The sequence below is a fragment of the Acipenser ruthenus genome, chromosome 8 (assembly GCF_902713425.1).
Source record: "Acipenser ruthenus chromosome 8, fAciRut3.2 maternal haplotype, whole genome shotgun sequence".
NCBI lineage: Eukaryota > Metazoa > Chordata > Actinopteri > Acipenseriformes > Acipenseridae > Acipenser > Acipenser ruthenus.
In genome coordinates, this window is record NC_081196.1 from 52,969,697 (window position 1) to 52,996,737 (window position 27,041).

Below are 27,041 nucleotides of genomic sequence, written 5' to 3' on the forward strand. Positions count from 1 at the left end.
GCCAATTTGCAAGTAAAGGTGTTTCCTAAATGTATACACAGATGTGCTAACATAATACTGTGGGAGCATAGGGCCAGCCTCACTTTTCCTGCACATTAGGCTTCAGTGTCTTTATAGGGATGAATGTCAAGCTGACAAAGGTTCAAGAGGAAAAAGGTGGTCTAGCTCAGTGGGAAAGTTGCAGTGAATGTTAATGCCATTGTTTCCCAATGGGAAACTTCCACTAATGATCTTAAAACAAAGAAGAGTTTAATATGTGCAGGGGATCTTTTTGTTTTATATTATGTTTTCAGTTATGTTGACGTTCAGCTTTTTCAGTTAACATTACCGCTTAAACTAATGATTGGAGTGCAGGGTTTTTGCTAGGTCTCACGGCTGATGGAGATTCCATACACGTAGGAGGTCAGCTGGCATTTCCTGTGGTCTTGCAATAGTGCAGATGATAAGTGTTTCCCCCCCTTTAGAAAAATGTTGGTACTTGGTAATTTTGATAACTTAGGAATCTTTTGCTTATTATATTATCTTGTTCCTTTGTAAAGTGTTTTTAAGAGAAACACTGGATTGGCCAAAAGGCCCTTTAAGGGTGAAGAAAAAAAATGTGTTCAGAGTGACATCTAAACATGATGTAATGCAATGTAACATTTCTCACGTTACATGTATATTTGCCAAAATAATGTAGACCTGTACATTACTGCTCACTTAATGTTTTAATACAGCAGTTTAAAAGTCTATAGTAGGAAATTAAACTGTGCAGTTACAGTATCTTCTCTGTCCTGGCCTTCTTTTTACCAACAGTTATAAAAACAGTCATTTGTTTTTAAACTTTTGCTCTTTCCACTGCATGGATACAGTGGATACAGCTTGATATCTCAGCTTTATTATGACAAGCACGGCGGTTTTTACATTCACAGCTTATGTTCTTTGATCTCTGTATGCTGCTGATGAAGTTTGAACCACATATATTTTTATTGTGTGCTTGTACTTGTAATTGTCTTTGTATTTTTTTTCCAGGACCCTCTCGGTCTCAATGGGGAAATTTCCTGGTTAAACAAATAAATAATGTTGGATTTTCTTTGAAAATGACCAGTTTCGTTTGAATCATAATAGCCTCACTGTACATTTTCAAGACATATGCTGCTTTGTATTGTAAGAATATGATGAAATACAGATTCAAATTGGGTCACTCTCTGGGTTGTTCCCTTGGGAGATTACATATATATACCCAGTTACTTCACACGGCAGCTAAATTGATCACCATGCCACAGAGCTGTCATAACACAACAACAAGCCTTCATGTCTTGAAATGTAACCCTTACTGTGTCCTCAGATACCACATATTTATCTGGTCCATTTCTACCTGCAAATCCACTGGGTTTGGAACATAGAGTTGAGCTTACCAACTGTTTTATGTGTATTATTATCTGTTCAGAAATGTAGATAGAGTCAAGTCCATATTTTCCAGAGCATATTTTTTGGAACACACTGACCTTGGGAAAGGGACTGGAATCTTCTTCTTTTCTTTCTGCTTGTTATTTCAGTGCTTGAACTCACCTTGTCACATAAGCACAGGCATTTCTCATTTCTTGGGAGCCTTCAGTCTACCACCAAAAGGCAGCTCTAGCAGCACCACAAGAGGGTCATTCTTGATGGCTAGATCGGGGTTTGACTGTCCAAGTGTCCCTTTCCAGTGGTCCTCTATTTGTTGGCTATAGGTGGTCTCTCAGCTGCCACAGGCCTTAGAACTAAAGTGCGGTGAGAGATTTCTGGTCTCTTCAAAGGGTCCCTAGTTTGAGACTTGAACTTGACTTAATATTGGTAACTGTGTGTAACAAAATTTGCAAGTTGTCTCTGCTGAACTGCAATGTTCAAAAGGCTTTAAACAAAACTCACTTTATCCATTACTATTGAGTTGTATCAAACGAAAGCCTTTATTTGAGACAAAATGACCACTGAAAACACAACTTGTGATCTTAAACGTAACATACTGTTAACACACCGTTGCATTTTAACATGAACGTTCTAATGCTTCAGCATCGGTACCAAACCAGCTTTTTTTGTTTTGTAATTTCTATTAGACTATAATGACAGCACAATATTGTGTTTAAAACAGTTTATAATAGTAAATCGTTTTTGTCAAGGTATATAATATTAATAAGTGTATCTCGTGGCATTAACTGACCAATTGGTCATTAACTACCTATTACCATTAACCACCTATAAAAGAAAAAAAAAGAAAAAAAAAATTACCCTGAAAAATATCAATAAGGAGAGTCTCCTTCACAATATTAAACTGACTTCACATTCATTTTTTTAGCCAGCGAAGAAGCTAGTCACATGACTTTTTACATCACTTTCATTGGCTGATTTATTCTATGATGTAATGTTTCTTCTACAAATTGAACGGTCCTTTGATACAGTTGCTTGCAGCAAATTTGCCTGAAACTTGTAGCTTGCACGTCAGTTTCTACAAAAAAAGCATCCCTTTCTACATTTTTCTAGCAACATGTAGACCAGTATCCCCTCGGCTTAAGGCTAGAGTTTTCAAGTTGATTATCAACTGAAGCTTGCCACTGGTCTTACTAGGTTCACAGTCAAATTGTCCAAAAAACTATTTGCTGGTGTCAGTTTGCACCCAAGCATAATAGAATGGAAGTCATGTTGGATGAGAGTCAAATCGGATCAAAGTCATGCTGGTCAAAACTTATGCAGATGAAAATCAGACTGGATCAGTGTAATCAAACAGGATACCCATGACTTTTCTTCTGTCAGTTATTTATGGCGTGACGAATGGAACCACTCTACTCCCTTGAAAGAGCTGTTACGACCTGGCATGTCTTCCTTCTGATGCACTACCTCATTTACACCTTAATGGTCAGGCTTGTACTGACTCCTCTTACCATGTGCCCAACACATAACGGGCATTTGCAATGTTTTGGCATCTGTGAACAAAAGCTGTTGATGCACTGAGAAGTATACCTGGTATGTTAAAACATGCCTAAGTAGTTTTGTTTTTTCAACTGTGCAAATTGTAACATGTTGTCAGCGGTAATTGCTAAGACTCACCAAGAAGAATTCATTTTGAAGAGTGGACAAGAAGTTACTCAAAAGAGACCCAGAGGGAAATAATGACTATTTACAGTACAAAGCTTTGAGAATAGAGCCTGGTGTCTCTGTGCAGTAGGGAATGTTGGATTTAACAGGTTGTCATTTATCAGTGGATTCCAAGGTATCATAAATCGAGCATTCAACTGTATTCCAGATCAGTCTGTTGAAATATCTGTGTGAATTGGCAGCAAATTATTGGGCTGTACACTGAGGACTTTCTCAAAAAATGCATCATTGTTCATTTTGGAGTATTGCCATGTGTGTAACAGGTTGTGTGTTGTGTGATACGCAGCTGTTACGGATTCTGTCCCCTGTCGGTGAGATGATGTGACAGGCTGACCGTGGTAAGGAGACTCAGAGTCAGGATGTGCAGGGAAAAGCGCTCTGGCACGTATTTATTAAATAAAACAAACAAAATAAACAGTTTAAACAAAAACAGATCTCGCACACACAGGATCAGCGATCTACCCTCTCCAGAATCCTAACACCAACTAACCCTGTGCTCTCAGTGCTCCCTTATATACACACACCTGTGCAGCAATTTACACCCACTTAATCAATTAAACCCTCCACCACATTCTCACGTGTTTTTAAAGTGCAAGTGAATTAACCCTTTAATTACCCACCACCACTACAAAACACACATATACACAGGCCAGTACCCTCATTCTGCCACAGATGAGATGAGGTTAAAAGCTCTATAACCATGACTGCAGACTAGCCCAGCTCTTTTGCATTGTTGTTAAGACACTCTTGCATTGCTCAGGGTCGCCGGTTCACGTCTAGCCTCCAGCCTGTTACACATGCATGTGACTTTCAGGATAGGGCCTTTCTGCTTTTGCTCTTCGCATGTGTAATATTCCTATATGTTTTTTGTTTTGTTTTGTTGACGAAGTGGGACAGAAATAAGTCTTCAAAACATCTCTTCTCTACAGCCTGAGTTTTACAACTGTGCTTGTAAAAAAAAAACTAAACGTAATCACTTATCTGGAGACCTTAAAGCCTATTAAATACAGATGTGTAAAGCGCTGGGAATCCGGATGATGCCGGAACTACTAACTTTTCATTCCCAAAGCATGAAATAAAAACACGGCAGTTGTTACACTTCAGATTTGTAATATCCAACAAGAACAATATACCACTGTTCATTTCAATTGACACACTTTCCATTTGGGCAGTTCTCTCATTACAGCATGTTACGCTCTGTGTATTGCTTCTAAAGGGCCGGTAGTTTCCATCAAGGGTGGAGAATTTTTTCTTTTTAACTGTGGCCTGCCAGCATATTGCATATGTAACAATTGGGAATTAATTGTAACTGTTAAACTATCTGGAGAGACTCTTACACACCTGGAAACTAGTCTTAATATGAACTGAAATATATACTTCAAATCGGCTGGACACCTGGAATCATTTTATTGAAATGAATCACAAGGTGGTTAGAACAGCCAAGCAGTGATTCGATAAACTGATGATAGACTTGTTCAGAGTCAGATGCTTCTAAGTATTTGACTGAATACATTAGTGTAATAAAGTACCACCACACAAACACACTTATGTTTGTAATATCATTTACTCAGAAATGCACTTGAAAACTGTTTAGAAGTAATGTGTATGCAAAAAGTTTGAAAGATGCCACTGGGATGCCATTGTAAAACTGTGCCTCAAGACTAATGATGCCCATATTTGAATGCCCATACATACAGGGCGCATTGAATCCTGTCAAATTGTCCTGGCCACTACCACTAAACATTAATTGGCAAGCCTCTTTGTTTATTAGAATTATGAATGCTTCTTGCTTGTACACTAAACTTCATTAAAAAAAAACATTTAATAATGTTATCAAGCCAGAAATAAACATTATATTCAGTCTTGAAAATAATCTTAAATAATCTTAAATTGTTTCTCTTTCGAATTATATTTGATGTTTTCTATTTCCTTCTAGAAATAAAAAAAAGCACTATTGATACATAAGAGTAAATAGCTTTTGAAAATCTGGCCTGTAGTCTTCAAAGTCCCACTAGAATCCCAGTGAGCTGGTTTAAAATATTATTTTGACTCTATTCTGGTGGGGATCAGGATAATATACTGTATCTACATTGTATGGGTTGACTTAATTTATACATCCGTAAACAATTTACAACAGAGGTGACCAAAGCTGGCCCTGGGCTTTGTGCCAGACCGGTTCTAGATGATTTATTTGGACCCCAAAGTAGGTTATTATTTAATTTCTTAGACAACCATAGGTGGACTGGCCCTCCAGGAGTGTGACTGAACCTGCCTGGTTTACAATATATGCCATGTCATCTGAATCAAAGCCATGCAGAACATTACTAACAGCTATGAAAGCATGCTCCCAAAAGACCTTAGTTCACAGTCAATTAGAGATAATTACATAAGTCCAAGGACGATTATTAATGTGCAGAAAGTAGTGTAAATGTCAAACCATAATTACTTCCAAACCAGGAACATATCTGGAGTTGTCATAACTTCCCATCCCATCTGCTAACTTTTATTTTAGCGATTAAAATCATTTAAATTAAATTAATTAGTCGATTTGATTTTTTCAGTGCTTTATTTTAGACATAATTATCTTGCGCTGTTCTACTTACAAACTGCAGTTTTTGAGATTATGATCTTAAATTGCTTTTGATCTGCAGTGAAAGTGTGCAAAGCTGACAAATATAAAAAATGAAAGAGACTGCAGCATGCAAATGTAGTCTTCATTCCTCACAGTGTTGCCTACGATTTGTGCTGAAGCACTCCTCAATGTAGCATTGGAGACAAAGAAACATGAAATGCTCTGCATAACAACATCTCCCCAAACTGTGTGCTCCTCAACCAGATTATTTCCCATGCTGCATTGCTCTAGACTAGATTCAGAAAAATCCGGAGATGCAAAAGGTGAAGGACTTAAATAAAGCCCACTTATTAAGATGTCTTTTTTCAAATCTATCCAATCATTTCCCTTCTTCTGCAGACCACTTCATGGGGCTCGACTCCATCAGAAATGACAGTGCTGCTACAGTACATGACCTGCATAATGTCCTTGTTTTATCTCTCCCATAGTGTAGGAAGAATATGAGTTGAAAGTCTCTATTGAGCAGCCAACTTCAGTCCTCTATAAGCCCTGTCCCCACCACAATGCTACAGGAAGAGACCGTGTCTCCAGGGTTGCCCAACAAAGCTTATAGAAGAGGAAGTTATTCTTTGCTTTGGAAGGGGGGCTTTGGTTTGGTTTTATTTGGAATAGGGGGCTTTTGAAACACAAATCTATCATTTAAAAAAAAAAAGCTTTTTATTCCAAATCGCTTGCGAGAAAAGTTTTAAAGAGAAAAAAAAAACCATGATCTGTCTGGATGAATAATGTGGAAAGGTCTTTAACTGACTTGCAAACATACTTAAAGTGTACATAAATAGATACAACATTTCATAACCCGGTGCATGTGATTAGCTTAAAGTTTGAATTTAATTTAATGCAATGTTTTGTGTTCCAAACCTAATTTGTCAACAAAAGGTTATGACCACAGTATGAATGTGCTTTTATAAAGCTGGAAAATGGTTTGTTTCCAGTGAGCTGAGGTTACTTAACCCACAGAGCCATCTGAGAAAACAAAGACGGATGACTGTACTAGTATATAAACTAGGCCTTATGGGAAATACATGAAAACTAGTGGCACTGCTAGGATATTACTTTAGGGCGTCACCCCTCTTCAGTTTGCTGAGCAGTTATAATGAACCTCCCCTTCAACTGATCTACTCACAAACAAAGAGAAAACACATCCCCAAATTAGTGGATTTTTTTAACAGGCATCAGATGAAAGCATCTTTTTAATCATAGTGTACATACAAACCCCAATAAACATTGACTATGATACATTTCCAAAGTAATTGTTGTCATATATAAGGACTATACACCATTTTGAATTGCACTTTAGTATTGTATCCTTTATCACAGCCACATAATAATAATAATAATAATAATAATAATAATAATAATAATAATAATAATAATAATAATAATAATAATAATACACTCCTTTGAACCAACTCCCGAGTGACACGACTTTATAAAACTTGCCAGAACAAATGTATTATTCTGAAGTGAAACCATGGGATCAAAAGGTCATCTCTAAAATGTGTTTTTACTCCTTATTGAGCAGCTTTAGAGAATTAACAATGTTCCTCTGACTTCCTCTACTCAGAATAAAAGGTGTAATAGCCTTGAGGACATGTCTAGTTTTTTTTAATTTTATTTTTTTATTTTTTATTGGTTAACCCTATATTCCCACACAAAAATGCATGCTCATAAATACGGCTTCTGTTCTGTGTTGTTTTCAGCGTTCATTTTTTTTTAAATAGAAATGTCTGTGCTTTTTAAAACCTAAAATCAAAAGCCCTGCTTAAAAACGAAACACTTGTACTGAGCCTGTCTTCTGACCACCTGAGATCTCAATCACCATGTTAAAGGGCAGCCACATGAGAAGCAGTACAATGTCCTCTGTAAAGTAAGACTGAGCAGTAATTTCAGAAAAACAAAGTTTTTCAAAGATGAAAATTCTGTGGGTGTCATTCATAAAATAGTGTCCAGTAGGTGATATTCTGAATGGGGATGTCTACTGGAATGTGCTGAGCAAGGTTATATAATACATTGGTAGGTGGCTAATGGCAGCTTCTCCAGTAACAGAACAACAGTCTTCAGAAGAGAAACATTCTTTCATTTACTTTATTACTTGTTTGCTTCTAAAGGTCACGGAAACCTTCCAAAAGCCGCTATTTCTACTAGAGTTTGTTTTCAGGACTATCAGAGAAATGAATGAAGGAATGGTGAGGTGTTGTATACTAGGCTACTGGAAGATTCAGTCACTTGTTGGTTCACACCATCCAGTATCTCAATGGGACCCCTGCCACTCTGCAGTCATCATGTAACAGGATTCTGCAGGCACTCCACTATGATGCCTCCAATGACAGCCCTAATTCTGGATTTCACATCCCTTTTGGAGGTCTTGTACCCAAGACAGGTAGCAAGGTTCTGTTGTCCCAAGGAGCAGGGCAATGTTCCCTAGCAGAAGTCAGGGAAACGGTTGACAGAAATACACAGTTTATACAAGCGAGGAATCTTCTACTTTCTTGTGATTAAACAGATGTGCATTTCAGTTCTGCAGAGGGACTTGATCTACACCTAGAACCCAAAATTAAATGAAAAAAATGAACAATAGTTTGGGAGTCTGTTAAAAATAAAGGTCCACTAGGTGTTATTGAAACAACTGCAATTAATCTACATAATGAAGTATATACTACTAATTACAAATAAATAAAAACAGGTGCATATCATTTTGTATCAAAAGAGGAAGGCATCTTACCAAATAGCACCCGCTATTGGAACGGTGGTGTAAATGTTCTCTTAGTGTATTTATTACTATCTGCCTGCTGATGCATACAGTACACGTTGAATTTAAAAAATAATGGGCTGGATTCTCAAAGTCTTTACTCATGACAAATCCCAGGACAATTTAGAATGAAAAGGGGCATTACGCTTTGACCTTTAAGAGTTTCCCAGGGATGAAGGTATCAAAGCTTACAGCTTACACTGGAGTCCAATGGTATATTATTATAACACCAGCAATGACAACACAGTGGATTTGAAAAACATATTGCAGTCTGTGACCGGGTAGCATTAGCAGTGATTTACAATCACAAAAATAACAAAACAAACACACACAGTACCGCACCGCACCTTCACTATCACTATTCCCAAGTCACCTGTGATCACCCTTTTTATACACCTGTGGCTTCCCACGAGTTTCCCACGTGTTTTTGCAGGAAGAAATTTAACCCCCTCCTTGCCACCCAATATTCCCAACACACCCGTGCACCAGTAGGGCTTCCACACAGTCCTATACAGGAACACACTAGTACTGACATGGATGCATGGTACTGCAGTAGATGACCAGTGTGTATTTGTTCATACTGTTATTATGATACCTTTAGTATATTAAGGTATTACAGTGTTACCACTGTATTACAATACAGAGTCTCATACCTTTGCTGCATGCTTATCATTGTCCCTTAGCACAGAACCATTGCAGTATGGGAAGAATGCATGATGTGAGTTAATGTTGAGAGATAGTTGTTTACTTCATAGGAATGCATGACATGAACGCAATCATGTGAAACTTCATACATAATTAGATCTGAGTTACTGATGAGTTACTGATGTCCATTATAAATGTTTGGCTCCCCCATTTTGAAGACGCAGTTCACAAAACAGCTGTTTGCAGCTGGTCAGCAGCAAAGAAAAGTTAAAAACTGCTTTAAACAAAGTACTGATTAACTTCTTAACAGCAATGCCTATATTTTCCACTGTAGGAACTTTTCAGGCAAATGTATGAAGTGGGCGATCAGGTCCCAAAAGTCACTGACAAAATAGATGAAAATCAGCACAGTAGCTATTACACAGCCTAGACATATTTCTTACTAATTAATTGACGAAGGAAGTCCATTTAACAAGAATAATCCACATCCTGATTTAATACAACCTTTAATAAAAATAATTGAAGGCAGCTGCTTTCAACACGTCCTAGCAGCTCCCAATAGCTTCTCCATCTTACAGAGGAAAAACAGAAGAAGAAATTAAAAGCTTAACAAGGTCTGCTGCTATACCAAGGTAAAAACATAGAGAATTGTAGGAAGGAACATATAGAATCACAGATACGTATGGTAAAGAAAGGATGTAAAGAATAATCTAAATACATTGCATAGCATGAAAAAGCAAATGCAAAATTCAGTGGCTTACGGGATGCAGTATTTCTCTCCACAATTCAATGCCTGGCCACAAAGTCATGGGTTTGCAGGTCAGTTGTCTATAAATGAGGTAAGCCTTGCTTGCTTTCACGTATATACATACATCTAAAAAGGCTGCTTTGGGGACCAAAGTTGGTGGATCCGTTCAAAAGACCCTGTTGGAGAGCTGCCAGCAATCAGAAGCCCAATAAACCCCTGTGTCTCAAATGCTGCACTAGAGGCACACAAAGGAAATGCTCTACCTGCGGACATGGATAATAAATCCATGTCCGCAGGGTAGCACAGTTAAGGTGCAGCAGATTGTTTTTCCAGTGTGGGTCCTGCTTCTACACAGTGAATTAGTTGCTCCATTACCACCCATTATCCTTGTCCACATTGGGTATAAAGAGATACACGACTACTGAGCCATACAAACTCAATAAACCAATTTCTCTGTTTTGTTAAGTTGTTCTCTTTTAATAAAGATCAGGTATTATGGTATTTGTTTCAAATTCAACATGGTGCTACACCTTGAGCCAAAAGCCAAAGTCAAGCTATCAGATTATCTGCATGCTGTGCTATGTAGTTTGTGTGCGTGCAAGAATAAAAAAAAATAAGTGTGAGATAAACATTCTGGAGAATACTTAGGTGCCTGACTGTGAGTCATCCTGGAGCCAAGCCACTGTAAAGATCCTTTCTTGCCTGTAATATAAACAAGTCACAGTATTCTAAAACAATGAACCGTATTCACAAAGTTCCATGATGGATTAAATATAGTTTCTTACGGATGTTGTATGCTTTAATGGGTTAAATAAAGGTTGATATCCATGATCTAGACTATATTGACTTCCTTCACAACAGTCTACATTTGGAACAGTTCTAGATCTAGAACACTGGATCCAGAATGCTATGTAATCCATAAAAACACAGTTAAAGATGAATCACCTGTTAAATATCTCATGAGTTAAAGCTTTATGGATATAGGGCCCAGTGATAACAATCCCTACTCATATATTCTTCAGTGCTATTGCTTCATAAATGCAGCAACTGGACAAAATCTAAAATCATGAAACCTCCCGTGCACCAATCAAATTCCCCACCCTTTTGTTAAGACCTGGCTTGGGCTGGCTGATCTGCAATAGGTGATCAGAAGAGCACATACAGTAAGCAAAATGTGCTGACAGAACAGAAGAGCAAGCTTTGCCAAGGTCTAGCAGTCAAGTAGACTTGGGCAGAGACCCTGAGGTAATGAATGGATTTAAGATAAAGCTTGCCTAGGCAGGCAGAGGCTGTGCCAGGGGCTATGAAAAGTAACCCATACTGCATGCCATTTTACCTCTGTGCATCTACTGTAATATCATTAGTCAGTCTTAATTATTTAATACATTGAATGATTCATGATAAGATAGACCTTGGAGTTGTGAAAATGTATGTGGCCAAGATATGGTATGTTTGTTTAGTCAATAAATCAGTAAAAAGCAATTTGCATTTATTTTCCAGAAAGTGCTACAGGCAGAACTTTAATTGTGTTGTTCAAAGAAACCAACTACTACTTGACAACAGGACATGACTCCTTACACCCATAGTCCACTCATTTGAATACAGACAAGATGAGTAGCGATGAAATTTGAATAAACTAGCAGTCATAAGAAATGCATTTGGTAGATATGGGTAGAAACGGGACTTGCTGAGGGTAGACAGAAACATGGGTTCTTTCTTCACAGGTAAAAGCAACATGGAAGGCAGGGTTTTGTTTTGGACTAAAAACACATGCATGGTACCAAACTCTGACAGGTAACCATATAGGGTGTGTTTTTATCAGTTCTTACACTGTAGTTAACTGACAAAATAGCTTGATATGTTATACTCAGCGGTGGTTATTACCTAATAATAATTGCAGCACTGCTGTTGTATTCACCTTTGGAAGGCACCCCTTTAAAAGTAAAATCAATCCATGTTCATACTGACAAAAAAATAGCAAGATGGGCTGGTGCCAGCATAGTAAAGACTGGGGAATTGCAGTTTCTTTATATTGACAAATTAATGCTGGCTCAAATTCGTACTGGCTCAAATTAGTTCCAGATTAGTGTAATAAAACTTGGAATAATCCCTTGAAATACTGTATACAGCAACAACTACATCCCAGGTGTTATTTTTTGTATGGTGCACCACTACACTGTCATGTTTAGGTCACTAGCCGTGTGTAAACTGAGAATGTGCCCCATGCTAGAATGGCCAGACTGCGCCATTTATAAAAGTGAAGATTCTCATAACCGTCACCCGGTTTTAGAATTGTGCAGTTCAATGACATATCGACACTATTCTCTTACTGGAATAGAACAAACCCTTACCTTCTTTGTCAGGTATCTTTTTAACTTGTGTTATTTTATTTGTCCTTATTTATTTACAGTAGCTCTAGTCCTCCCCTCACCGTAGCTCCACACTGTTTTTAAAGTCTCAGGGGCAGTCTGGGTAAACAAATGTTTTGCACTTTCCTTTGCACTATAAATGGTTTAGAGTTGTACCCGCTAAAGCTTGATGTTATGCAATTATTATTAAATCAAGAACGCTAGCTATGCTGTGTTATATTAATAATTGTACAGACATGAATGGACCAAGTATATTAAAATGCAAAGTTTCTGATGTATTTGGTATGTGTATGATAAAATATAATATAACTCTCTATGTGCGGACATATATGTTATACAAGTTTAACATTTGCAGTAATTTAGCAGTTTTACCATGTTTTCCAATACTTTTTCTGCTGTTATTTATTTGTATTCATTTTTTTAGGAAATCATAAATGTACAGGTTATGCTTCTCAAGCCAAATAAACTTGTATTGCTAGGGACGTGTATGCTTCGACTTTATTCACCATATCAAAACCAGTAAAATGCAAATATCGTGGGCTGTGTAGCGCAGAGCAGACTACGGGTGGGTTCTAATCACGTGGACAGAAGCAGAGTTGGCTAAACTTTGAAAAAGTTTCTGCTCGGAGGGGACCCGTCATCATTCAGTGCTTTCCCACTGGAGGCACCTGCATGGTTTGAAATCTCCCTCTCTCTCTCTCTCGCTGTTCCACTGTCTTACAGTTCCTGTTCGTGTGTGATTCAAAAGTGAAGAACATAAGGAAATGAATCTTGGAAAAGGTGGGAAGACACAGGATTTCCTCAAGGTTTAAAAACCTAAGGATCTGTTGTTGCGGCTCAGTCGCTCAACAAGTTCGCCTTCGCAGTTGGTTTTTCACTAATGCAAAAGTAGGAGCTGCTCGCCGTTTCCTCCTGCTAGTTTACCTCTCGGGGTGAAGGAGAGCTGCTGACCCGTTGGAACGTTTTGTGAATGTGAACAGGTAAGCACAGTGAGCGCGCGGGTTTATAGCGCCGCAAACAAACAAATTGAATAAACTGTATACAAACAGAACACACGCAAGATCGGTGGGAGGAATGTACTGTACAGACTTGTTCATAGACAGAGAGCTGCTTTTCTTGATCCTTCACTAATCGAGATTGCATAATGCGCAGCGGTTTTGATAGTAGCCTAAAGTTTTAATGTTTGCTAGAATATTTGATACACACAAAACTGCAAACTAATCATACTTGTATAATGTATTATTACATGTAATATTATGTTCTTATTTAACAATCAGGTTATCGTAAAATTAAACTCCATAGGAATATGTTCTGTTTAACTTTAAAATGAACGTTTCTGATTATTCTTAACGGTATGTCAAATAAGAGAAGCAAACCCTTATTTTAAGTGTCCGAATAATGTGTGTGTGTGTGTGTGTGTGTGTGTGTGTGTGTGTGTGTGTGTGTGTGTTATTGCATTAGCATTAGAGAATAAGCAATGGTGGTTAGCTGAAGATTTTCTCCAAAACGATCGTACTGTGAGGACGCTGTGAGCGCACCTCATGAAGTGGTCTAGTTTGAGATTGAAAGAAACCACCATTAAATCTGTTCATACCGGTATACTGTAAAATAGGACGTGTGTCATCGCAGTTTAATGATTGCTCTGCAACTAAGAAAACCCTGATACTCTGATGGTCAATAAGAAAACCATCATACTCTAATAGTTAATAAGAAAACCCTGATACTCTAATGGTCAATAAGAAAACCCTCATACTCTAATGGTCAATAAGAAAACCATCATACTCTAATGGTCAATAAGAAAACCATCATACTCTAATGGTCAATAAGAAAACCATCATACTCTAATGGTCAATAAGAAAACCCTGATACTCTAATGGTCAATAAGAAAACCCTGATACTCTAATGGTCAATAAGAAAACCCTGATACTCTAATGGTCAATAAGAAAACCCTGATACTCTAATGGTCAATAAGAAAACCCTGATACTCTAATGGTCAATAAGAAAACCATCATACTCTAATGGTCAATAAGAAAACCATCATACTCTAATGGTCAATAAGAAAACCCTGATACTCTAATGGGCAATAAGAAAACCCTGATACTCTAATGGTCAATAAGAAAACCATCATACTCTAATGGTCAATAAGAAAACCATCATACTCTAATGGTCAATAAGAAAACCCTCATACTCTAATGGTCAATTCCTGTTTACAATATTTGTTTCACAATGTCCTATTGTAAGTGACTCTGCATATAATGCAGTTCACAGCCTACCTCTGTAAAGCGCTTTGTGATGGTGGTCCACTATGAAAGGCGCTATATAAAAATCAAGATATATTATTATATGCAAATGGCATTATATGAACTGACAGTATTTGCAATGTAATTATTTACAAATGCCACATATTACTAGTCTATTGAATTCTAAATGGTGAGTTTTACTGTTGTTTAATCATTTTAATTGAAACAATTTAACAATGTTTAATGCTTTTTAGTTTCTTTAACATGATGATTTATTTTTTCATTAGAGTTCTTGAGTTCCCCCTTCTAAAATGGCCTTAACATTTATTGGTGTTCATTAGCATGGTGGTCAACTCCATGGTATTGAGTTACCCACATCACTTTAATTCCCAGTGACTCAAATGTCATCCATATAAATACTATACGTGAGCAGACTCAGAATGCTGTAATTGTATATGACATTAGCAATGCATGAGGGCTCATGCTAAGTCTCAATTGGGATGCTAGACTATTTAGCTTGCTTGTTTAATACTGGTCTGTAATTACAATACCAACACGTACAGTAAATCTTTGTGAGCTGTATTTAAATTACTCTCAGCACCAGATGCACCCAGCTCCACATCCCTGTTAGTCCCCAATGGGAATCAGTGAAACATAAATTGAACTCTGTGAAATGTCTTACGGATGTTCCAACATATGAGCTGCCAGGAAGGCAGTGATCCACATGGTGAGTCTGCAGTAGGGTTTTATTAGGGGAGAGGTGACCATTTCCTTTAGGTGAGTTGAGGGTGGAAATTTGTGAAGTCTTTGAATCAGAAGCACCTCCCAACTGAGCTCTCATCGACTAGCAGTCAAAGTAGGTCAGATATCCATTGTGACCAAAACTAACTTGGAAATGAAAGATACCTCGATTGTTAGGTTTATTAGGTTTAACTGTTGAAAAAAGGATTTTCAAGACTTTAAAGTGAATAGGGCCCAAATATAGCACATTATTATAACAGTTACATACACAGAAGTTCAATTGACTTGGTTTTGTTTTGTAAACCTATCCAATTGGTAACAACTCCCCATAGTGTAGGTTGAAAACTAAGCCGCTCTTTACACTTCATCCAGGGAAGCATATTTACACTTTCTGATTTGGGAAAAACATGTAGGGGGCAGTGTGGAGGTGTTTATTAGTTTCTGAATAATTGAGATTAAAAAAGAGCTTTTGGCAACCTTTAAATACTTTTCTATAGTTATTATTCACTAAGGCATTTGGAAACAGCCCTTAGACAGGAAAGTGGGGTTGTTACCACTAATCTGTAGTGTGTCATTTTATTTATTGACTATTTCTATTAGAGTAGGATGTACAAAGGGTCACTGAATGGTGTTTTGGTCAGTTGTGGGGGCTAAACCAATACGTCAGTGGTCATCCATAGCAAGTTTTAACAGCCTGGACATGCCAGGAATGAAGTCTACAAGATGTTAACAGTCTCCTAAAACATCAGAGTTCATTAATCTTCCACAGCCTCAAACAGAGTGTGTGCACAGTGACATCGTTTAAGTACAAACCATAGGCCAAAGGAACTCAAGCCTAAATATCATAGCAGTTCATTGATCTGGATGCACACCTCTCTAAATATCATAGCAGTTAACTGATCTGGATGCACACCTCTCTAAATATCACAGCAGTTAACTGATCTGGATGCACACCTCTCTAAATATCATAGCAGTTAACTGATCCGGATGCACACCTCACTCTCCTGCCCAGTTCCTGGTCAATCCAGTTAGGACCTTATGTGATAATCCCGACCAGATCCCAGCCTATACAGGGCATAGAACTGAAGTGGACATGCACAAGGAAAGCGAGAGATCCACCATTGCAGAGGTCCATGGTAATACAGTCTTGAGGCAGTCAGGGGCAACAATGATGGCCAATGTAGTGGTATCACAGACACAGATATGAAACTTGCCTGTGCAAATTAATTATATTCACAGAGTATTCCTTGGTCTTTGCTTTTTAAATGAATTACTTAGAATTAATATTTCTTCAGGTGTGTTTTGTGTTACCTCAGTTTCATTGTTAAAATAATAGATTTATTAGAGGGATCCTACAGGGAGAGTTGCATTGACCTGGTGTTCTTGCATGATTGGTTAGACAAAAAAAAGTCTATTAAAATGTAGGAGGGAAATATGAACAATTTAAAATAAAAATTAAAACTCAGCATGTTTGTAAATTACAATGGATTATCTGTACATACTGCTCATGACAGACACTACAGCACTGTGTTAAGAGGGGTTAAGATATCATGCATCATTGTGTTTGAATCAATGGGATTCACATTTTTATTAGTATTTGTTTATTTAGCAGACACCTTTATCCAAGGCGACTTACAGAGACTAGGGTGTGTGAACTATGCATCAGCTGCAGAGTCACTTACAATTACATCTCACCCGAAAGACACACAATGAGTCAGTGGCTGAAGTGGGATTTGAACTGGGGACCTCCTAGTTGCAAGCCCTTTTCTTTAACCACTGGACCACACAGCCACCTATAAAGGGTTAACTGGAGTAGCTAAGCTGGTTATGAATCAGGTTCAGTAAATTCAATTATTTGAACAGGATGGGGCAGATAAAGATGTGAAAACTTTGTAGTCTAATGGACGCTGTGTTTCACATCAGGTTTCCAGACTCCTGGATGAGCCTCTTTTAATGGATGGGGATACTGATTAGCTTGTCATGTCAAAGTGATGTGATGGGAGGTGCTGTGTTACAGAGAGGGTGTAGTACTGAGGAGGCTGTTATAGTGTATAGAAGGTACCACGCTTTCAGAACTGGTTGAATTCAGTCTTCCATCCTGATTTTCATTAATGTGGAATAGAGCTTTTTACCTGTTTTATTTCAGGTTTCATTTTTTAAAATGATTTATTCACACCCCCTTGAAATGAAACACCTTTCTGTTGAAGAGAAACAGAAGAGCACATTCATACATTACATTTTCTTTTGCAGAGGAATATTTTACAAAATATACATAGCATGATAAAGGGAACTTTATTTTTGTTAGATCTTTATAAAAAAATAAAAATAAAAAAAAGATAATTTATGTCACTCTTTTGTAATACAGTGTGATTGTAGAATATATCAGATTTATATTTGCCTCTTTAATTTAGAAATGCATACATTTGCTTGAGATTGACTTGGTAACTTGCTGATTCTTCCTGAGCAACATCCGAAGAATCCGACCCTTCCTCAACAACTATGCTACCCAGCTCCTGGTCCAGGCCCTGGTACTCTCCCGCCTAGACTACTGCAACTCCCTCCTGGCTGGCCTCCCTGCGTCCGCCACCCGTCCGCTCCAGCTCATCCAGAACTCTGCTGCCCGCCTGGTGTTCTCTCTGCCTCGCTTCGCCCACGCTACTCCACTACTCCGCTCGCTCCACTGGCTCCCGATCACCGCTCGCATCCAGTTCAAGACTCTTGTACTAGCCTACAGATGCCTTGACCAGACTGCACCCAGCTACCTCCAGACCCTCGTCTCTCCCTACACCCCCACTCGACCTCTCCGCTCCGCCTACACTAGAAGACTGGCTCTACCTCCGCTACGCTCCCCTGCCTCCAGAGCCCGCTCCTTCTCCACCCTTGCTCCGCAGTGGTGGAATGACCTTCCTACAGATGTCAGGACTGCCCAGTCCCTGACCACATTCCGGCGCCTCCTTAAGACTCACCTCTTCAAACAGCACCTGTAGAACTCCTCTGTTTGTATCCTGGGACACTATCACCCTTCATTTAAATGCGCTTTACTTGCTCTTATCTGCCCCCTATTTTACTGCATTTAATCCTGTACTTCAGAATACTGTAATCTGCCAAGTGTTTAATCTATAGTACTTTGTATTTAATCTTATCCTGATGTAACTATCACTATTTAATCATATCCTGATGTAACTATCACTATTATCTGCTGTATTATTGAATTGTGGTTTGTCACACTTGTACTTTGCTTGAACAAAAGTTATTGTATTTCTTGCTCTTATTGTATTACTTGTATTGTAACACTTGAAATGTATTTGCTTACGATTGTAAGTCGCCCTGGATAATAATAACTCCCGATAACATGGGCGCCTGTCTTTAGCCGGAACAGCTTCCGCAGCCTGGAATGCATGGAACACAAATATGTCTGGCATTTCCTTCTAAAATCTTTAAGAGTTTTGATGGTATAGATTATTTATTAAGATGTGATTTTGAGATTTCTAAACTGCCCATTAAGTTATCTGCATTTCATCAACAAGTCATCCGTTATTGGAAACTAATATATAAACATAACTTCACAATAGATGTATCCTAATTAAGAGAGAATCCTTCTTTACAGTGAATGGATGGAGAAAGGTGGCTGGTCTATTCAACATTTAATGTATGATAATGGAAATATTCTATTGTATAACGATTTCATTCAAAAATATGATCTTGTTTGCACCAATAGACAATATACTACAGTGGTTAAGGCAATTCCACAAGCAATGATTATTTTAGTTAAAGGGATGTTGACTTATTCTGCTGCAGTACTACAATGTTTTCATTAGTTATAGATGGATGTAATTTCTTAGATAAAAAATGTAATAACAAATTCTTAAGAACTACTGTTACTACAGAGTGCTTCCCTTCACCTTTGAAAAGGAAATATATGTCACTCGATGTTCTATAGTCAGAATAAGAACCAGATGCCTTTCTTTTCCTTCATCGCTTAAAGATAAAGAAGTTCATCTCAAAACAATGAATGACATTTACAATGTAAAGATTTCTGAAGACAGAGATTTAACTTTGACTTTAATCATTGTGTGTTTTGTAACTCAGATATTGAAACAGCAAAACATCTTTTTTTCACATGTCAACCTACTAAAACCTTCTGGATGCATTTCAGGACTGGATCACAAGTAATGATCTATTCATACCCACTTTAAAGTTTAATAATATTAGTTTGGTTTTCTAATGGAGGACAGGAAAGCTGAATGTATGTATAATAACTTGATCATTATGGCAAAATATTTCATTCACAAATGTCGTTTTTTTAAAATTACCCCCTCCATGTTTATTGTTTTCTTAAACGAGAGAAAGTTATATAAACAATCGTTGAAATTGGTTAAATCCAAACAAGCCATTGATCTTTATAATAATCTCTATAATTTGATTCCTGAATATACCACCCTGTGTATTTGTGTTTTTTTGTTATTTCATTTATTTTATTTGTACAAGTTTGCTCAGTCTGTTTATTGAAAGAAATATTCTTTCTATATGTGAATTATGCCTGTTTGTTATTTGAAAATGTCTGAATAAAAAAATAAATAAATAATGTCTGGCACAGACTCATACCCAGTCAGTCTGACCATTTTTTTTTCTGCAGGAAGCTCTTCGAGAGCCAATCACCCACAGCGTTACCTTCACCTTGTGCATGTTGGATATAAGCAGGCACAGAGACAAGGGGCTCTATGTACCATGGATTTTTCTTTCATATCTTGACGTTTCGTAGGTTTTTGTGACTTCGTAGACTTACCCGCGATGCATTAAAGTCATTTTCACTCCCGTAAGTTAGTTTCATCCTTGCTGCGGTATAGTTTCATCCTATGCAAATGTAAATACAAATGTATATCATTATAATATCTAAGTTTCGCGCTTACGCTTCATGTATCATCTTTCATTGCGGATTTACGACTGCGCTTTGTGCCTGTTATTTTACGCATGCCTCTGACTGGCGTATATTCAACTAGCCTTTTGTATGTGAAACTTCCTGTTCAAACGTTTGCGTGCATTTAGTTACTTTAAATAAAAAAAGAGACCCTCAAAAATGTATTTATTAATAGTCTATATTAAATAGCAATGGCAATAAATACATGTTGTTTTGGTTTATTTTATATTTTAGTGTACTTTATTTTAAACGTAGGCCCCACCTAGAATATTGTGTTCAGTTCTGGTCACCTCGTTACAAAAAGGATATTGCTGCTCTAGAAAGAGTGCAAAGAAGAGCAACCAGAATTATCCCGGGTTTAAAAGGCATGTCGTATGCAGACAGGCTAAAAGAATTGAATCTATTCAGTCTTGAACAAAGAAGACTACGCGGCGATCTGATTCAAACATTCAAAATCCTAAAAGGTATAGACAATGTCAACCCGGGGGACGACTTTGACTTGAAAAAAGAAAAAAGGACCAGGCGTCATAAATGGAGATTAGATAAAGGGGCATTCAGAACAGAAAATAGGAAGCACTTTTTTACACAGAGAATTGTGAGGGTCTGGAACCAACTCCCCAGTAATGTTGTTGACGCTGACACCCTGGGATCCTTCAAGAAGCTGCTTGATGAGATTCTGGGATCAATAAGCTACTAACAACCAAACGAGCAAGATGGGCTGAATGGCCTCCTCTCGTTTGTAAACTTTCTTATGTTCTTATGTACATAAAGCATACAACTATTCCACTCTATTACTTGGTGGTAGAATGATAGACTGATACGCTGCTTCTTCTAATTGATTTTAGGTAGGATAAATATCAAACAGAAACCACGAGATGCCTCACATAATCAAAACGAACTATACAGGTAACACCAATCGGAAGTAAACATTTTACGCGTAGTTTGAAAGCAAGTAGAGCAAAAACAGCCTTCATTTGTTGTCCCATCAGAAACAGTAAAATTGGGAAATCGTCCCTTGCTTTTAAGTACAAAACTGCATCGGTGTGCTCAGCAAGATGATAGCAGAGTAATTTATTTGGTTGTGTTAGCGCCATTCAAAAATAAAATAAACAATCGTATGAATTATTTTGTTTAATCATTCAGATTCTGTGTTTCTCACGTTTAAATGGTAATAGCTGATCTATTTTTTTAAAATCTGGCTTTTGTACATTTAACATGTTATGAGATGACAATATGAAGAAAATACGTAGTTGTTATCATGTGCAACACACACACCCGATGTTAAATTTTGTAAGTTACTATATTATTGTATTATTATATACTGTTTAACTGCTTTGGAGTTAGTGCGGCTTCAGTGAATTGAAGAAAAGAAAAGTGCTTCACTCTGCAAACATGGTAACCTTAAATTACATGGACAGTGCGAGAAACTAAAGCCGAACAACTGGACAGAACTCACATAGATATTCAGTATTTTCTCGAGTTGCCTACAGGCAGAGCACAGTGCAGCGCCTCCTACAGCACGGCGGGGGGAACGTGTTGGCTGAACAATAATACTGTACAGACAGTACCTGTTAGGAATTAAAGTTACTGACGTAGTGCATAGACAAATGAAGCGCGGCTAAAATTATTTACATCCGTAGCCTGCTGTATGTAGACTACTTTACTTATTTCCTTTACACAACTAAAATATACATAGATTGAAACAAAAGTTTTTCTGCGATATTCTTAAATTAAATTAACGCACTGAAAGCATGATTACGGTGCAGAATTACCGTGCATATGTACCATGTTAAACTTCCATATATATATATACAAGCTTAGCTTTATTCATGCTTTCTGTTTTTGGGGAGCCTTTCTTTTAGATTACATTTTGGTCTGTTTGCGCTCCACTAGTATTACATTGTAATGTTTACTTCCAGAAGTTCTAAATTTTGATTTTCGTCGTTGCCAATCTATTTATAATGAGATGCAAACTCTGATAACTCCTGTATAATGAGCAGTAATTTATGCTGTTCGTAAACTTGCGTTGAAATTAAGATAGTTGTTCACGAAAAAGAGCTGCTTACGAAATCGCACGCAGAAATTCTACGAAGGACGGAGGCTACGAATTCGCAGTATTTACGAACACGAAAGTCATATTAGTACATAGAGCCCAAGGGCTTTATATTAAAGTGTTACAGAACGCCCTCTAGTGTTTACAATAAACACATCGTGGGTCATGGATATCTAGAGAACACGTTTCTAATCTTTCACCCTAGTGCTTGTCGTGAGTATTTTAGTGTGTGCAGATTTGTCGTGAGTATTATTATTATTTATTTCTTAGCAGACGCCCTTATCCAGGGCGACTTACAATTGTTACAAGATATCACATTATTTTTACATACAGTTACCCATTTATACAGTTGGGTTTTTACTGGAGCAATCTAGGTAAAGTACCTTGCTCAAGGGTACAACAGCAGTGTCCCCACCTGGGATTGAACCCACAACCCTCCGGTCAAGAGTCCAGAGCCCTAACCACTACTCCACACTATCTTAGTGTGTGCAGATTTGTCGTGAGTATCTTAGTGTGCAGATTTGTCGTGAGTATCTTAGTGTGTGTAGATTTGGTTCACTCCTGCAGCAAGACTGCTCATAGTCTCCCCACAATACATCAATCATTTTAGATTTCAGTAAGATTCACATGCTGAAATATGATTTTACTGTTAGGATTGGAACAGATGAAAAAGTAAGTAAACCCCTGTATGGTGTGTGGCAGTGGTGTGCTGTTCAAATGAGCCATAAAAACCACAGGGTCTTAGAACATAAGAAAGTTTACAAACGAGAGGAGGTCATTCGGCCCATCTTGCTAGTTTGGTTGTTAGCAGCTTTTGTTTAACAATGATTAAATTAACAGTCTAGTTGAAACAGTTTCATGAATAATCAAAACAGTCATTAAAAATATAATAACATGAGTTTAAACTCTGTGAAAATATGAGTTCAGACAAGGACTGCTTGATAATAGCACTAGGCAGTGTCTCACCATGTGGACCGCTTCCATCGAAAGACAAGTTTGTGGCTAACCTGCAGCACAGAGCATAGCTTGACACTGGGCAGAGCCATGTTGGTGTATCTGGGCTGCTTTACGCAAGACAAGGTGTGGTTGTAGCATGCAAGTTCCTGTCTGTGCTGAGGTTTGAGCTTTGGGTGGGTATGCATGTGAACACAATATAAGACATGTTTTGTTAAGCAAACAATGCAAGTGTTCAGGTATGTATTGGAACATTTAGGATAGCTTTTAGTTAAGTGCCTGGGCGTGTGTTGCTTTGTAATATTCTGTAAAATAAACTAGTTCCTTTTAACCAGCTCCTTATAAAAACTAATACACAATTAATTTAATTCCTGTCTGCTCTTCAGGTATTTACAATCTTAACAACTTCTTCTATTCTGCCCATTTAAGCCCTGAATTAAGCTCTATAGTTGACAGCAGGGGGGGGGGGATTTTTAGGTCATATTTTGTGAGTAAATTATACGTTATGACCATTTTTAAATGTTTTTATTTATGCAGCACAGCTGTATTGTTTAGTGTATTTTTCTAAACTTGGTTTACAGCCTGGATGGGGTTAAAATGCCCCATCCAGATAAAATGGGTGAGAATGCATGGTGAGCAGCGAGTGATTATTGACAAACTGGCATATGAAAACCCATGCCGAATGTGGTTGAGGGATAAACTAGGTAATTAATAGGCAGTTAATCCCTCGCCCACAATATAAAAACAAGCAGCTTTGGGTGAACGGGGGTTACGGTGTTCAGAGGCAGAACGAGAGATTTGAGATAAAAATAATACATCTAGAAAGCAATTGGTACCCGTGCTGGTGTAAAACCAGCACAGTACTTGTTAGTTCCGTATCTGTTGTGTTTGTCTGTTTTGGCCATCGTGCTGTTTTGTTTGTTCAGTGTTTTGCTTCAATCCATAATAAACCATGCATCTGCCCTTCATTCACACCTCAGTGCTGTGTGCGTGTGTGTGTCTCCTTCCTGGTCTGAAGTCACTCGCAAGCCATCTTGCCAAAATTGGGTTTTGCAGCTAAGGCCTATTTTAGACAAACTGTGATCAAATCTTTGTTTTCTCTGAAGACAGAAATATATAAATTAGGGAGTGTTCCATTAAAGGCATCAGTCAGAATTCTACAATGAAGTAATAAATAAGCTTACTGCTGCCACCTGCTGGAATAGTAGGTGTTTTTGGGGAAATATTTTGTATTATGGTGAGCTTCCAGCTTCTCACATGTTTGTTTTTTTTGGGGTTTTTTTACATCTTAACCTATTAAACATTCTCTTGCCTTGGTATTACACGGTATTGGGAATTAAGATTTTTTTTTCACAACCTGTTCCAGTCTAAGAGAAACCAAGTAGCCATATTAATTATACTGACGGTTTTTTTAAAAAACAAATTTAAAGGCACATTACATCTTATACGTGCATGCTAACTTTAACATTTTTCTGGTCTGCTATGAAGCGCTACTATCAGCCACTTTCTTCTCTACCTGTACACCTAAATATCAATTTGTAAAGAAAAATTTACTATACAAATCAATCCGAAAGGAGTGAAAATGTTAACTTTTAAAAGGCCAGAATCCTAACTGAACGGTTGACTCCCTCGTAGGTTCATCACACAGTAAAACTGTCTGAAAGCAGGGCTTAATACCAGCTAGCATACTGGTACCATAACATGTTAGTTACATTATATGTCTGTTTCTATTAAATCTTCCACCAGGTCCTGTAATTAAAATGTACTCTTTCAACAGGTTATCTCCCAGCATGGCACCTTTGCTGACTCTTCTCATGCTCCTGTGTGCCGTCAGAGGCGCTTTGCTTTATCATCCCATCTGGAAACCCATGTGGCCAGCGTCCAAAGTGCCAGTGGTATTGCCTCAGCTGACCGAAGATTTAGATGCCCCAGAGTTCACTGCTGAGGCCAAGCTTGAAGTAACATCTCCATGCGGCCCCGAATGTCACAAGAGGGCATTAGTGCCCAGCTACGAGGAGCTGAAAGAGCGCCTCTCCTATGAGACTCTGTACTTCAACGGGAGCTTGACCCAGACCAACGTTGGCATCTACGGCCTGAACGTGGCAGAGCTGGCTAGGACCCAGGAAACCAAAGGGAGGTCAAGGGCTAAGAGGCAAATATACGGCTATGACAGCAGGTTTAGCATTTTTGGGAAGGACTTCTTGTTAAACTACCCATTCTCCACCTCTGTTAAGGTCTCAACAGGTTGCACAGGGACTCTAGTGGCCGAAAGGCATGTCCTGACAGCTGCCCACTGCGTTCACGACGGGAAGAGCTATGTCAAGGGGGCCAAGAAGCTGAAGGTGGGCTTCCTGAAGCCAAGACAGAAAGAGGAGAGCAGCAACCAGACAAGGTCCCACCTCTCTGAGAAGATGAAGTTCCAGTGGATTCGGGTGAAGCGCACCCACGTCCCCAAGGGGTGGATCAAGGGAAACGCCAATGACATCGGCATGGATTATGACTATGCCTTGCTCGAGCTCAAAAAGCCCCACAAGCGACGCTACATGAAGATCGGAGTGAGTCCAACGGCTAAACAGCTGCCCGCAGGGAGGATCCATTTCTCAGGCTACGATAATGACCGCTGGGGGAATCTGGTCTACCGTTTTTGTAAGGTACAGGAAGAAACCTACGATCTCCTGTATCAACAATGCGATGCCCAGCCTGGGGCAAGCGGCTCCGGTGTCTATGTGCGCATGTGGAAGAGGGAGCACCGACGCTGGGAGCGCAGAATAATCGGCATCTTCTCAGGGCACCAGTGGGTGGAGCGTGACGGCATGCCTCAGGATTTCAATGTGGCGGTTCGCATCACCCCCCTGAAATACGCACAGATCTGTTACTGGATAAAGGGCAATTACGCGGACTGCCGGGATGGATAAAATGATATACATAAATGAAACAAATACATGAATACAGCTATGGCCAAAAGTTTTGCATCACCTAGAATTATAGGATTGAGACAATATATATATATATATATATATATATATATATATATATATATATATATATATATATATATATATAACAGAATTTAGATATTTTATTTAACATCATCTAATCAAATAAACTACAAAATTATATCACAAAAGTCTACCAGAAACCATAATAGTAGTACAGTATTCCATGTTATATTTTGAAATGTCATGTTTTTCAATTGTCAGTTTTTCAAGGTTTATGGAAAACTACAAAGCAGTATGTAATTCAATATGTTAACGTTACATTTTTCAGTAGGTTTCATTCGACTATTAGTTAATTTTATAGGGTGATGGAAAACATTTGGCCATAGCTGTACAGGCATAAACACTAAAACAAAAAAGCACTTTTAAAAATAAAAAAAAAACTAAAAGAAAAGGAAGGTGTTACTTCCCTAAAAAAATATGTGCACTGTGCATTGAAAAGGAAATTAACCCCTCCCTTCCAGAACTCTGCTTCAGATTGTATTACAGTTATAGGTTATGGACAGACAGCAAACAAATCAAAGGGGCTGTGGTTGGCTTGTAGAAGCCCTTTTCTGTTCCTAAAATGTCATGTTAAAACAACTGTGCAACTTATGACACTTCCAAGCAGCCATTCAACAGAACATTTTGACAGCTCCCATGATGTTACAGTGGCACCATCACAGGACATGGACATCCGAGATCTGGAAAGGACAGTTTTGTTTCCCTTTGGTCACTCGCTGACCACCCTGTTTTTCAAGTTTAGGGTGCTATATAGTGGCTTTTTAAGAATGTTATGCATAATTTAATTTGAAAAGGATAAGGCCTTATATACAGTACACAGACACGTTTACATGAATTCATGTTGCTTACTTTAAGACAGTATTTATGTATCCTCCAGTCATG

At 38.2% G+C, this 27,041-nt stretch overlaps 1 protein-coding gene across 1 annotated transcript; it reads left to right on the forward strand.

Moving 5' to 3' along the window:
• The first annotated feature begins 12,876 nt into the window (after nt 1–12,876).
• Nucleotides 12,877–26,187, forward strand: LOC117406895 (serine protease 23-like). Its single transcript, XM_034011283.3, has 2 exons — nt 12,877–13,234; nt 24,938–26,187. Exon 2 carries the CDS (start codon nt 24,951–24,953, stop codon nt 26,073–26,075), a length of 1,125 nt encoding a protein of 374 aa, XP_033867174.3. The 5' UTR covers nt 12,877–13,234; nt 24,938–24,950; the 3' UTR covers nt 26,076–26,187.
• The last annotated feature ends 854 nt before the right edge of the window (nt 26,188–27,041 follow it).

Coding starts and splice junctions, on each gene's coding strand:
- LOC117406895 (XM_034011283.3), top strand. CDS start 24,951: ATGGCACCTTTGCTGACTCTTCTCATGCTCCTGTGTGCCGTCAGAGGC.